The sequence below is a fragment of the Pleurodeles waltl genome, chromosome 3_1 (genome assembly GCF_031143425.1).
Source record: "Pleurodeles waltl isolate 20211129_DDA chromosome 3_1, aPleWal1.hap1.20221129, whole genome shotgun sequence".
NCBI lineage: Eukaryota > Metazoa > Chordata > Amphibia > Caudata > Salamandridae > Pleurodeles > Pleurodeles waltl.
Genome location: NC_090440.1, coordinates 491,742,708 through 491,757,756, shown reverse-complemented (window position 1 = coordinate 491,757,756; position 15,049 = coordinate 491,742,708). Strand labels below are relative to the sequence as shown.

Here is a 15,049-nt window from a genome sequence, read left to right as displayed (position 1 = left end):
TCCTCACTGGAGTTGTGAAACAAGCCAAGATTGAAATCGCCGACGTTAGCCAGAATGTCGATTTTACTGTGCTTTTTATCCTTAACAGTTGCGTTAGCAATTTGTTTGCTTAAATTTTTTTATTTTTTGGATTGATGTATATGTTAACCAGACTCAATGGTTCCTGTGTAGTTTTCCCCCATATGTCCAGCCGGAGTAATTGAAAGGGTTGGTCTTCCTCCTTATGCTCAGAGATTTTTACCAAAAGGCTCGTACTAATGTAGGTGGCTAGGCCTCCCTTCGGCCTTTCGGGCCTATTGGTTTTTGTTGCTGGGCTAACATATTCCAAGAATCCGATTATCGGGATTGATTCCATTGCCCAGGATTCCTGTAGGAGTAAAATGTCAAAGGTACTGAAAAAATTCATTACTGCAGGATCCTCCAGTTTTGCCCGTAGGCCACCGACGTTCCAAGAGCAAATGGATAATATGCCGTATGCAGGTTGATCCTTACCTATTCAATTTTTGCCCATCAGTCTTGGTGGTAAATTCGTTGCTGCCCATTCCCTTTCCGCATGTATTTGTTGACCCAAAACCGCTCTTTCCTTCCCTTCTTCTCTCCATATTTGGACTGTCAGCGGGTGCTTAGGTGGGCATTTCTCACTGGACTTTTCTTCAATGGGCCTGCTGGCTTAATGTACTCCTTTCAAAACTGACCATGTACCTTTGGGATTTCCCAGGGATTGTGAGGCTAGCAGTGGAGTTGGATAGCGCTCTTCTTTGTAGATGGTCACCTCAATGCCCCAGGCTTTCAATAGGTCCTTTCTTTTCTTGATCCGCTTTGGGATATCCGGTGAAGAGAAGATGGTGAGTGTTGGGTCCGTGTGTTGGTTGCCTCTTGCTTGGATGAATTTTATTGCTGCAAGATCCTCTGAGGCTACAGACTGAAATCCGGTAGGGCTCTTATGATTCTTAGAATGGAAGAGCGATTGAGAATATCTGGGGGGGACCTGGAGGTGTATTCTGGGATCCACAATAACTGGCGAGTGAACTCCTGGGCATTCGTATATGATATAAGTGGCTGGTGTTGCCCTATATGCAGGTTTTGATCCCTATAACCGTCTTCCCACTGACCAGTAATGGGCTTGTGTCCCTTGCTGCCCACAGTGGCCCATGTTAGTTGGGGGTGCAGCGCAGGCGTGATGGCTTTTGGTTTTATACTCTGGTGGCTCCTTGTGGGGCTTGGTCTTAAGTTCATTGTTGAGCCAATTGCTGCCGGTGGCCTCTGGGGGGACATTGTTGACTGGGTGTTGTCTGCTGAGCCGGGGATTGTTATCACATCTTCTATTGTATTGGAGCTTGTACTTATGTGGGCAGTAATGTCTTAATTATACCCTCCATTTGACGTTGCATGGTCCTTTGGTGATTCCTTTAGGCTGGTATTCATGCTTTTTATGGCAGTTGGATGATGTAATTGTGCGGACTTCCTTCCCTTCCTTGCCCGCTTTCGTTCTCTTTTTTAAAGGATCCGGGTTGTGGGAGGCTCAGGGTTCCCGGTCTTATTGATGAACTGTAGGTTCCATACTAGCACTTTCTAGTTGACGACTGTCAGATGATTTTCTCTCCTTGCTTGTGGTTGATGTAACAGGTGCTAGAGAGGAATCGGGCTGCTGCTCCTCTTGTTTCAGCTCCCTCAGAGTAGATTTTAGCTTTGTGGCAAGTGGTTTAGTGCAAGTATCTTCAGCCTTCCGGGTGGAGCAGATTTCTTGGAGTATTCCCTCTAGGATTTGCGGTAGTTGAGATATCTTTTCTACTACCTCCTTACAGGAACAAATTGTAAAATCATTAGAGTGATTGACTTGCGCCCTTGTTATAAGTGCGTTTAATTTTTCCAATTTATTATCAATCCCAGAGACAAATACTGCCAGGGTATTTTGCAAGTCGACTTGAATGTCCATTCCAGTGAAACTGAAGCGCCAAGACCGTTGCTTGCATTGAATTTAGGATTCCGCCCCACATTTCTTCTGACCTGACTGCCACTTGGGCTGGTGTCTTTAAGTCGGGCGCTTGGTTACTACTTAATAATACTTTATTTGTTGTTATTTTGTGTGGAACTTTCTGTACACCTGTCCCTGCTTCTGCCTCTGCTGATCTGCTTGTGAGGACCTGTTCCTTACCCCAGATGTCCTGTTCTTTTTTTTCACCTTCGTACGATGGAAATGAGTGGAGTTTCGGGCTTTGGCAGAATGGGTCACCTTCCTGAGATTCTTGTTCTAAATGTTCTGCGATTGCTACCAGTTCTGAGTACAGGATGGGTAGCTTGGCTGGACTAGAAGTCCATTGGTACTTAGAGGTATCTAGTGATTTATTGCATATGATTGAGTTTCGCCTAAGAATGTAGTGGGGTCCTGGTGTGGGAGTGGGTGGTATCGCGTCTTTCTGGTCAGTACTTGATGCAGGTATTTTCATGGGCTGATTCTTTCTAATCACTACTGTTGGCGATAGGGGGAGGGGGGAGGGGAATTCATTCTGAGTTCCTTTTCATTGCTTCCTTGCTGTTGCCGGTCTTGGCTGGATAAGGTTATTTCCCCAAAACTTGTTTGGGTTTGAGCCAGGGAGTCGATTCTGAAGTAATCAGTTATCTTGTGAAACTTGGGGGAGACTGTGGGCTCTGGAGCCCCCTCCTGCAGGGTCACTGTCTTCCAAAAGCCTGGCTCTTCCCAGATAATTTCTTCCATACTGGCATTATGGTCACCTCCCCTGCATGTGCCAATTGTTAGATTATGCCTCCTAGGTGGGAGGGGGAGATCCTGTTCGCTGCTTGTTCTCCTTTTTGGGGTTGCTTCGTCCAGAGTCGGGTCTCCTTTCCTTTTTCTTTTTCCTTGTTTTGCAGGACAATTGATAGTACTGCATCGTGTTTTGGCTGATCTCATGGTCGGTGGATTTTTGCTGCCTTAGAGCGGGGTGATTTGGGCGGGCTGTCTAAGCACGGTAGATAGACCTTATTGTGCCTTCTTGTGCCTTTTACTGTTTTTATTTTTCCAAGAAGAAACGTTAACGTCTTAGGGTGCAGTGGAAGTGGAAGTACCCCTGGGGTACTTGGAGCTTTTGAGGGCCTGCGCAGAGCCCGGAATTACCAGTTCTTGTTGGTCCTTTCCTGTTCCTGCCTGTGGAAGCCCTGGGCAGGATGCAGGGGTGAAGGGTGGAGCAGGGGTGGGGGGTGCTCCACGGGCTGGCAGCAGGACCTGGGCTACCTCCCTTCCCTTGCCTTGTTGCCCTTCCTGCCCCCTTTAGCCCCTTTCCCCTAGCCCCTTAGTCCTCTGCCGCTCACTTGCTCACCTGCTCACTTGCTGGTGCTGGTGCTGGTACTGGTGCTGGTACTGGTGCTGCTTGCTAAGGGTTTCTTTATGGCTACCTTGAAGGCCGATAGGTGATGCTCTAAGGCCAGACCTGACGTCCTCCGAGGAGTGCTTCTCCTTCCTTTCCTCTGCCTCCTCGCCTCCGTGATTTGTGCCACCAAAAATTACCCCAAAGCCCCTAATACCTCAATGCCCCCCAGCAAGCCGCACCCGCGATCGGGCCGCTTCCGCAGGGGTCCGCGGGGGGGGGGGCTGCACGCCGAGCTACTGCAATAAAACCTGCAAAACCTGTAAAACCTGCCGCCCGAATCGCTGGGCTGGGCAGAGTCCCGCTGGTCCCGCTGGTCACGAGTGGCGGGCAGGTGACCACGGTATTGACCGCGGTATCGATGCTGGTGTTGGCGGTAAGCAGAGAGCGGCGATCTGCTGCCCCGGGACTGGAAACCGGAAACTGCATCGTCAAACCGCTGAACTGGGAGAGTGCTCCTGAGTCTGAGCTGTGAGTTTGAAAATGCCACTTCTGGATAGTGGGAATTTTCTTGCTTGACCATTCTGTGCCTCTGCCTGTCTGCCAAATACACGTTTGGGTCAGGATGACAGTTGGGCTGGTTGAGCATTCACTAGACAGTCACACAAAAGGAGCTGAGGTGTGCCCTTCATATCCTGATGGCCCATCACCAGGCTGATGGGACTTCTTGAGCTAGAGTGGTGGGAGAAGCTGACACTTGCACCTGAATAAGGCTGTGCCTGTCCTCACACAAGGCAGTCTCCAATCTCCTGGAGCGTGTCTGGGGCTAGGGCAGGAAAAGGCAAGGTCTTGTACACTACAAAGACTTCTCTTTGAAGTTTGCCTACTTCAAAGACAGAAATGGGTATAACTACTGGACCTCTGACCCCACATAGAATCCTTCTGGACTGAGAACATTCTGCCAGGAAGAAGAGCTGGATGCTGTAGGAGGGATTGCCACTCTGCCTGTTGCTTTGCCGTGCTGACCTGCTGCTTGCTGCTTCTGTCATGGGAGTGAAAAAACTGGACTGGAATTGGCTTTATACAACCTGCTTTGAAAGGTTCTCCAAGGGCTTGGACTGAGCTTGTTTCCTATTAAGAAGTCTCAGGGACATAAAAGACTTCAACTGCCAGCACCTGGGCTCTCTTGTTGAACCAAGTGGTGCCACATCCAGTTTCTGGGTCCGTGGGAGTGAGTTCCAGTTTAACAAGAAAGAAACTGAGTGCAATGACCAGAACCTCCACCGCAATCCTGATGCCACCGCAGCGCCTCTAAAGTCCTGCCACAGCATCAGTCATGAGTGCCCTGTCACCGATTTCCATGACACCCGACTTTACCGCAGCACCTGTGGCTCTGTGTTTTGATCGCGACACTGCAAAGTGGACGCCTCGCATCTTGACCTGCTGGATTCATCGACTCTGCCTTGACGTAAGGAACCAACGCCTCGCCACTGATGCCACATCACCTCCCCTACAACTGTAACGATGCCTCCCCTCTCCTGCTTAGCAGTAAGGAATCAATGCCTCACCTCCCCGCTGTTTTGCTGTACTTCAGACTGAGAGGAGACAAAATGAAAAGAATGCCAAGGATGCAGCACTCTTAGTCTGATTAATTAATTTATTAAGGCACTTCTCAAGGTTCGTACAGGGAAAGCATGATGTGAACGTTTAGGTCAAATGCAGCAACACAAGTGCACTTCTGAAAATAATGACAGCAGTAGAATAATAATGATCATAAAAACAAACATCAAAAATACACTGCTTCAACCATTGATAATATATCTATATATAGTGATTATATATTCATGCACAACACAAAGCTAAAAATAAGAATTAAAAATGCATCACCATGGGGCTTGACATAGACATCATCTCTTTGCCAGCTTCAAGTCATGAACCCAAACGACCACAAAAAGAGAGAAAACTATTCACAATGGGATCTGAGAAGGGCGTCCCCTCCCGGAAATGAGTTCTGTCTAACCCCCGTCATCAAACTTCCCGCTTATATACTTTAAACAAGCTGGAGAGGAGAATTATCTACAGTAAGTTGTTGTTCAAACGCTGGCTGTACCAGGTCAGTGTTGCAAGAGCATGTTTAGAGATTGGCCACATCCCAAGATACGCTCCCAAGACCGAACTGTTCCCTGCCATAAAATAAACATTCTCTGATACATCCTTAACTCTCCCTCACTCCTCCATGTTATGTTCCTGCCTTGGTGAGAAAGAGCAAGAGGAGCAAAAACCATGCTGCATAAATGGTACGCAGAAAAATACCAGCACCACCAATATATCAATGTTTGAAGCTAAGCTAAGCACAAAATGGAGTCAGTGGTCAAGATAGAGCAGTAGTTAAATACAGATAGTGTTACATCTGCTAGTAGTAAGGAACCGATGTTGCAGCAGCTCTAGCAATGCCTCACCTTCCTGACACAGTACAACGTCTTTGTTCACGCATTGTTTTCCAAGGTTCTGTACCTGGGGGCTGTGCTACTCTGTGACTGGCCCGCAACCCCTCGCGAGTGGCGTTGGACTTTTGGAAACGACTCCGTCAAGGCACCGTGATAGCTGCAGTTGGAGCTATTGTGTTTCTAAGTGCTATACTAAGATTTAATCTTTGAAAATTTGTATCTTTACTCGTGCATGTTGGATTTTTGTTGTCATGGTCTTGTTTTACTCAGATAAATATTGGCTATTTTGTCTAAACTTGTGTTTATTACTTTTGGGGTGTTTTCACTGTGTTACTGTGTGTGTGTGTGTGTGCACAAATACTTTACACTTTGCCTCTGAGATAAGCCTAATTGCTTGAGCCTAGCTACCAAGTGGGTGTGCAGGGGTTATTTTAGCTGTGTAACTCCCTTACCCTGACTAGGGTGAAGGTCTTTCCTTGGACAGGGTGAAAACCACAGCCAACTAGAGATCCTATTTCTAACACTCATGTACCAAAAACATTACCAAAAATGATGTGCAAGCCACTCTTATCCATGAAGTATTTTTCTATACGGATAGTGCTGCCAGGAGATAGGGTGTGAAAGAGTTTCAAGGCAGGGTAGCATTAGTTCTCCCGACAAACATAACATTTATTATCCAACAATAGTTTTGCATAGCACTTTGTAAATTGATTCTGCAGTAACCAACTGCTACTCCATTGGCAAAGCCTATAGGTCTCACCTATGCAAGGGCTACTGGCTTAGCCAAAATGTTTTAGCCATGTTGTATACCAGCGTAGGTACGGCTCAACATGACTACTAGTTAGCTGCATGGAGGAGAGGAGAGCGGAGTGTCGTAGGGTGGAATGTCGAAGAGTGGAGTAGAGTGTAGTGGCAGAGAGCATTGTGTACTGGAGTGGCATAGTGTGGAGTCCAGTAGAGTGGCATACACTGGAGTGGCCTGGTGTAGAGTGCACTGGCATACAGTTTTGCAGAGTATAGTGGCATTCAGTGCAGTGGCATTGAGTGTAGTGGCACTGAATTCATCAGTGTACAATGCAGCATCGTAGAACGCAGTGGCACAGATTAGAGCAGTGCATAGTAAATGGAGTGCAGTGGCCCAAAGTAAAGAGTAGCATAGAGTGCAATGGCGTAGAGTGCGGTGGCCTAGAGTACAGTGCTGTGGGGTGGTGCAGAGTGGAGTGACATGGACTTGAGTGAAGCAGAAGATAGTGGTGCAGAGTGGAGTTGAGTGGCCTAGAGTGCAGCGGTGTAGAGTGCAATGGCGTAGAGTGGTGATGGTTATGTATGTGACATATTGCGGACAGCTACTTCGCAGAGTGTCCTGGCGTTGCTCAAGTCAGAAGAAGGTAAGTTCAGTCATTTAATCCTGAGTTTTTAAACACTGCTACATCACTAACACCATGAAGTTCCAGAGTGAGCTTGTTCCATGCTCTGGCACCCAAATAAGCCAGAGATTGCAGGTTCCAGGTCTCACTGGCAATAGTTTATTGGCAGACCTCAGGTTTCTTGCTGTAGTGTGAAATCTAAACCTTGCTTTAAGATATTCTGCACCTGACAAATATAATGCTTCATGCACTAACACTAAAGCCTTAAACTGGATTTCTTTCCTGATCGGAAGCGAGTGCCGAGCTCGCACGCAAGGGTATGCATGTGCTCTCACAGGAGGTGGGCTGCAGCGTTTTGAACCACCCGCATTTTCTCCAGCAAGTACTCCGGCAGAGAGCATTAAAATAATTCAGTCTTGATGTGACCACGGCCTGGATGACAGTTTTTTTGCAGAGACAGAAAATGTAAAACTTTTTTCAGCAACCGCAATACACAGAAGCAGGTGCCCACTACTGACTTAATTTGTGGCTTGAGTGACAGGAAATCATCAAACATAAACCTTCGTTCTTAGTGATGTCTTCCTGAGGGCCTGGAGGCGGGGCATTTTTAGGTAAAAAAGTCTGCCAACTATCTGAAGAGGTATTGTCAAAGAAAAGAGTCTTTTCCACATTACATTTAAGCTGGTGAATAGCCATCCAGTGAAAAACAGCAGTCAGACAAGTTTTAATCAGAGTCCATGGAAGCTCTTCTTCTTTGCCACATGGGAACAACAGCTGAATATCATCGGCGTAAGAGCTGACTTTGGCACCCAGGACCTGCCTCTGCTAAATGAGTAAAAGGGGTGAGATAAACATTAAATAATATGGAGCTAAAAGCAGAGCCCTGGGTCACTTCCACTGTAAGTTCACAAGGCTCCTAAGAGAAGGGAGGGAATCCATACCTGTTGACTTCTTTCTTCCAAAAAGGTGCAGCACCAGTTCAGGGCTTGACCCACTGTTCCAGCTGTTTGTAGATTCTCCAGGAGGCTGGAATGGGGTACCCTAATGAAGGCTGCTGGTAAGTCTAGCATAATCAGCACTACCTTTCCCCCTACATCTAAAGTGCCTTTGACGTATTCCCTGACCTCCAGGGGTGCTGTCTCTGTGCTAAAAGGGGGTTTGAACTATGGCTGGCTAGGATGGACCAGATTATTGGATTTCAGATATGTGGAGAGCTGATGATTCACATGCTTCTCCAATATCTTTGATCAATGAAGAGAAGCACAGAGTGGTGCAGAGTATAGTGCTGTAGGGTGCAGTGTTAGAGTGGAGTAGGGGAGAGTGGAGTATTTTGCAGAGTAGGAAGGCGAAGAGTTCAGTGGTGGAGAGTGCAGTGTTGCAGAGTAGAGTCGCTGAGAGTTCAGTAGCGTAGAATACACTGAAGCAGAGTAGAGTGCAGCGGCATAAAGTGCAATGATGGAGTGCAGTTGTGTAGAGTACAGTGCAGTTCATATTAATACCCTAGTTCCTCTAGCACTATCTACACCATTGTACTTGTACCACTTAATACCTCTAGTTAAAACATCTACCATGTTTATATTCTCGTACCTCCATTCTTGCTTATACTCTAGCTTCCCTACCCTACCTAAATCCTAGGACACCTTCTCCTTCCACTTTTAATTGCTGTTGTCCATTTTCCTGTGCCCTTTTCTTGGTGCTCATACCCCATTTACTAGGTGAGTTTCCTCAAATCATTCAAGGAAAAGCGTTTTCGCAACTTGTGTTCTCCATTTCGTTTTTTCTCCAAATAGGTAGAGCCAAAATGATTACTGTATCACAGTAACCACTGGTGAAACTACTTGCTTGCTTTCTGTGTAGAGGGGTTTAGCACAACAGAAAAACTATGGGGTAATTCAAATGCAAAGGAATGTCTGTTTGGTTTTCAAAGCACATGCAGGAAGACAAAGAAATGTAAATATTTTGTGCAGCATTCACATAAAACAGCATTTATGGTCAGAAGTGAGTGTCTTGTCTAAGGCATCATATGAGCTTCACTGCTATACAGAAATGTATTACAAATGTGCTAAGTACATATACTTTTATATGCAGTGGGATTTTTGTATCTGACTGGGAACAGAACCAAAGCCTGCATCCATTCCACTCTCTTTGATACTCCAAAATTCATGCAGAAGCTTGCTACGTGCCCACCTAAAGCATTTTGATGACTAGTCAAAGTTATAAGTGCTATAAATGCAATTCCAAATCTGTACAATTAGCAATCCCAGAAGATGTATAAAGCAAACGCTAAGAAGAGTGGTGGCCTGTTTCACTCCTCACTAAAAGACGTTAAAGTGATTTAGCCCACAAGACTGTGCATAGGAATGCAATGGTAATAACAATGAAAAAGGTGACTAAGATGAACCAATTCGCTTCAGTTAAGCAACATTTTCTAGTCAGGAAAAAAAGAAAGGCCTGGTCAATGTGATCAACTTAAAATCCCTTAACTATACTACCACTTAATGCATTAAACGAAGACCCCTGCCATGAGATAGTCCAATTGGATTATGAGTTCAAGTGTGTTGCAGTCAATATTAACAAGTACGTACCTAACATTTGAGACAGAACTGGCACACCTCTGAGATATTTTTGATGTTGCAGTGTAAAATGAAAAACAGGTGATGCACCATTTTTGTTGTAGTGCAAGGGAAGATTCCTAAAAGTATTAATTGACTGACGTTCTACTAAAAAGTGATAAAGCACGCTTATAACCTAAGGCCAAATAGGGAAACGTCTGTTTTGTCAAAAGCACCCTCAAGAATAATCTGTACTATAAACATAATGGCATACTGCTAATCAATCTAAAAAGGGTTTTTCCATTATTTTTTATATGCATGTTTAGTTACCCTGAAATTTCCAGATTGGGAGATAGACTGATAAAACTGTGACCCACATTACAAAAAACTGGGAACCAAAGAACAAATAAGAAGTAGACTTTGATTAAGAAGAGAAGGACATATCCACAGAGATCAACCAACGCATAAGCAAAAGAAATTTGTGAGTAAAACACTGTCCATGCAGAAGTTTGCTGCAGCAGTATTTTTCAAGCAAAGTTAATAGGTAAGGGGTTCAGAGTTAGAGTTTAAGGATAAAAACAATAAAAGAAGAGGTTAGTTACCTTCGAGTTACCTAACCGCCTCCGGGATGACCATCTCTATTCATTTGGTGCCAAAATGGTAACGTACAAAGGCAAGGAAACAGACCAGTGATGGAAAAAGAACATGTATTAATAAAAAGTAGTAGCAAACCATGTGTTAAACAAGCAAGTTAATAAATGGACATTATTGGGTTAATGCAAACTACAAATCTGAGAAGACCAGCCAATCGATGTCACTAGTCCCAACAGAAAATAGACAGGCAATCTAGTGGAACAGAACACTTGCAATGTGACGGTAGAAGACAGACAATGAAGCAAGTCTTATCTTGTTCAGAGGTCACTATCCTCTAGAGACGAGCGAGATGAGACTTGGATCACAAGAACATAACAACAGGCTATTATTAAGTTACAGTCAATATTAAAACCAGCAAAAACTCACTTTAAGAAATTCCTAGCTTTATCACCAGTATGAGCAGCTATGAAAAAAAATCGCAGGAAACATATCTAGAAGGTGCAAATCTTTTACCTATTCTTCGCCTGTAATTTAGCACCTGCCAATCAAAAATGTGTGAGCCTTGATTCTTACACAAAAAATGAATTTGGTGATAGTGTCTTGTTTTTGAAAATGTGGGACTATTAGATATTTTGCACCATTGTATTTCCACTGTTCACATATCTCTGGAAGTCACGAAGAACTGCAATAACGCGATTTTGTCTACTTTTATAATTACACCAAAGTGAGAATCACATACATGGCTTTTTTGGTCCCTTTGTCTGATGGACAAAGTGAAGTCAATTACAACCACTCCCATATCGTCTTCTAAACTGTTTGGATCTTCCAGTTTAAATATTTTCTCTGTAGTCCTGTTGATAAAAACATAGAACATGAGAAAAAACTGTGATCTTAATCTTTTTTGTCAACAAGGGCTGAAAACGTAATTACATGCATATTAACCAAGTGAAGACCTAACAGTTGTAACAATTCCAGCCTATGTAAATGAGGTGAAGTCTATTTTAGCTCATCTCCTTTACTGTTTGTCAATCTTACATTTTCCCATTGAAGGCACGTAAAAAGTAATTTGCCTGTGCCCACCGAAAATGCATCTGTATTACTTATATACAACCACAATGGCTAGACGGATGCACATTTTAGTAATCAGCATTCTCTGGGACTCACAGGACAGCCAAAAAAGCTCAAATGATTGGTTACCTATAGAGATACCTAATTACAGCAGCGTTCCACACTATGATCATTTTCTCTAACGAAATCTTATTGTCAAATAAAAATGTGGTAAAAATTACCAAATTTAGTTATACTCAATGAACAATATTTTCTATGATAAATAAATTGAGGCAGGCATGTCAGGTACAAAAAAAGAGCAAATACTCCTCTCATGGAGAACATAAGATGATGATGCATGTATAAACAATATGGAGTGTTATTGCGGAGGCGTGAATGAAGCAGTAAGTTGAAAATACAGAGGAGAGGCCAATTGAGGGGTCAGACAAGAGTCAGACTGCTTGCTATGCACTTAATGTCACAGAAAAGAAAGCTCAATAAAAGAGAAAGGCAGATAGAAATGAAAGGACAATGAAGGAAAGCAGGTAATAGAAAAGGCTGGCTGATAGAGGAGAAAGACCAATAGAGGAGAATGGATGATACAGGAGAAAAGCAGACACAGAAGAAAGGTATGTATAAGAGAAAGAGACAGATGAGGGAGCAACAATCTGAAGAGCGGATGACACAAAAAGCTAACTATACACAAGGTGAGAGACAGGAGGTGCTAATGATATGAGGGTCACAAAAGATAATCCACAGGTGGGGTACGCAATTTGGAAAATTATGGATCTCATGTATAAGGAATATCATGTTTAAGAGAGGAAGGCGTAATGGAAATCATATTTAAGGGATACCAGAGGAAACATCTACATGAGTTAGAGATAGCAAGGTTTAGAGCGGCGCAGCATAAGTAAATAACAATACGGTTAATAGACAAAGGGATAAGAAACAACGGTGGTAAGAAATGAGAGGCGCGTCAGATTCAGCAGTAGTATAAAATGAAAGGGGTCAAGAGACTCCAGGCGTAAGAGACAACAGGGTGATGGGAAAACAGGGTTAAGAAACTACAAGGATAATGGAAAAGGCTAAGAGACACACAGTTAAAATATGACAGGCTTAAAGGATGACTGTTAAGAGATACTAGAGGTAAACAATCCTGAGATTAATGCATAAAGGATTAAAATATGAGGTTAGGTGATTGACAAGACGGCATTTGATTACTTCCTATAATGTGGTCTTCGCAAGTGAAGCAGGGTAAAGAAAGTATCTGTGTTGTAACATGGACATCGCAAAGGTACGGTATACAATACATGCACGTGTGTAAATATGACACATGTTTATATTTTATTTAGCAATAATGGATACTCATTTTACTCCACAAAATATCACAGAAGTACGAGAATACTCTACTGCTTCATTGCTAGCTATGTCACTTCTGATTTTGCAGTATTTTGGAGAATTCCTATTCTAAATGCCCCAAAACACTGCCGTGCTGCTTTCAAATGCAAAGGAATTCGAGCACCACCAACAGTTGTTCTATCTCAAATGGTCTAAGTAGGAGACAAACACAGATACTCTTAAGGAGCGTCTCTGCCTGCCCACGTTATCGAAGACAACAGTGATCATTTGAAATGTTTTGGCCGACTGCATGAATAATGGGACACAAAGTTATCTTCAAAGTTGCTATAGTGTTAATTCTTAATAATTCTTCTTATTCTGTATCATCTCATACTTACAACTTAGGGCAAACAAAATTAACTAATTTATCCTGAACCAAACATTATTAAATCAGGTACCAAAGTTTGATTACAGCCTGATTTCTGGGTTCCAAATTCTGCACCTGAGTTACTTGTCAAATGTTATCATTTAGTGAGTTGGGGGTTTGAAAACCGAGCTCCATTAGTGACCGGTACCTGCATGATTACTGCAGGACTGACTTAGCTATTTACCCTTCTTTGTTGATAAATTGAGAACCAATTTAAATGAAATTAAAAATTCAAAAACATATAAGATGAGAACACTGAGGAGCAAAATATAGGAAGGACACAAGGAAAATGGAGTGAACTATATAAAATGCTAAAACATACATGGCGTAAAAAATACAACAAACTCAAGATCTGTTGAGCAAACACACATGGGCTAAATGAAACAGTAAGTAATATGTATGTTAGGTTCAATGTATGTTTAAAATATAGAATAATAAATAAAAGATACCCAGCATTAATACAATACATAGTTTCACATCTTCAACATAGTTTTCTCACATCATAGTTTTCTATCTCCAACATTAAAATGAGACATTGAGGCTGAATAAACGCAGATAAGAAATTCAACAAATCTTTGAGTACGAACTAGTCAGTCTAACGTAAATGTTATAAACATACAAACACATAAAAGTATATTCAAAATAGAAAATTAACACACACTTTAATATGTCTCAAATACCCCTAACCTATTTCATATAAGATGTAAATGGGCTCTGTGTACAATGACAAACTTTAATAAAAAAAAGCTATACTCAACCATCATTTTCTTTAAGTGAATAAGTTACCACACAGAAGCAAAATGTCTTCCAAAACCCAAATTAAACTGAGGCATTTCTGCTCCACTTCATACAGATTGTAACCAGATTTGTTTGATGATGCACTGTTCTAAACCGGGTTAGTGTTTGACTGGGGTCTGAGCCCTGGTCAAGCAGCAACCACAATCTTAGTCAGGGTAAGGCACTAGCAAACCCCAAATTAACCTGTGCTCAACCGGTGGTAGATTGGTATAGAGCAGTCAGTCCCAACCTAGAGGCAATGTGTAAAGTAATTGTGCAACACTTCAAACAGTAAAACAGTGAAAACACCATACAAACAATCCCAAGTCAGGTTAAAAAAATGTAGCAAAATGTTATGAATAAAAAAGACCAAAATCCGATAAGTAGAACAGAAGTCACAAATCTTTAATGAATAAACTGCAATATAGCACCTAAAAGTATGGGGCGTCAACCATCACTATCTGAACGTGTTGGACCAGGACAAGATCATATGTTCAGGACAACCGTGATGGAGTGTGGATCGGATACAGTCCCACATTAACCCCCCTGAAGGTTTACCTTCTCAAGTTTTCTGCCAAGAGTCCAGTCTGCGTTGGAGAGGGTCACAGGGAGCAAGGACAGCGTTGCATACGGTGATCAGCATAGCACAAAGAACAGGCTGGATGCCACAGATGGGTGGGCTGGAGTAACGTGGTGGCGGTCCTCTGTCGGAAATCCATGCTTGCTGTGGGAAACGACAGGCAGTGGCTGGCACTGATTTTCAGAGCAGGTGGCTTGGTTCTGGTGCAAATGGGTCCTTTTGTGGTCATGAAGAGCCCAAACGTTTGATTTCAAGAGCTGGAGATCAAGGGTCCGGGACCTGGAAAGCACCGAAGCATGACTTGTGGGTCAGGAACTTGCTGAAGATGAGTCCAGGAGCTATAGGGATGCCTTTTATGTCCCTGAGGGTCAGATCAGGTGGCCAACAGACTAGCCCTTTAAGTCACTCGGGGTCCTGCGTTCAAGATGATGTTGCAGGTCCAGTTCTTCCTCCTAAGGCAAGAGGGCAGCAGGGCATTAGCTCCTTCAGATTAGCAGTCCAGCAGAGTGGCAGTCCTTGAAGCAACAAAGCAGTCTTTCTTCCTGACAATGTATTCACAGGTCCAGAAGTATACTCAAAATTTGGTGTCTGAGGTCCTTTTATACACCGGTCCCC

General features: G+C 43.4%; 1 protein-coding gene across 2 annotated transcripts in view; it reads right to left on the bottom strand.

Annotated features, from left to right (window-relative positions):
- MCTP2 (multiple C2 and transmembrane domain containing 2) overlaps positions 1 to 15,049 on the bottom strand; it is an 896,516-nt gene that overhangs the window by 401,491 nt on the left and 479,976 nt on the right. Inside the window, exons 7-8 of one of the 2 annotated variants that reach the window (XM_069222756.1) lie at positions 11,005 to 11,116; positions 10,274 to 10,309 (exon numbers count right to left, since the gene is read on the bottom strand). In XM_069222756.1, the coding sequence (XP_069078857.1) occupies positions 10,274 to 10,309; positions 11,005 to 11,116 (148 nt within the window). The remainder of the gene's footprint in view (positions 1 to 10,273; positions 10,310 to 11,004; positions 11,117 to 15,049) is intronic. The other variant, XM_069222757.1, reaches the window with a different exon arrangement.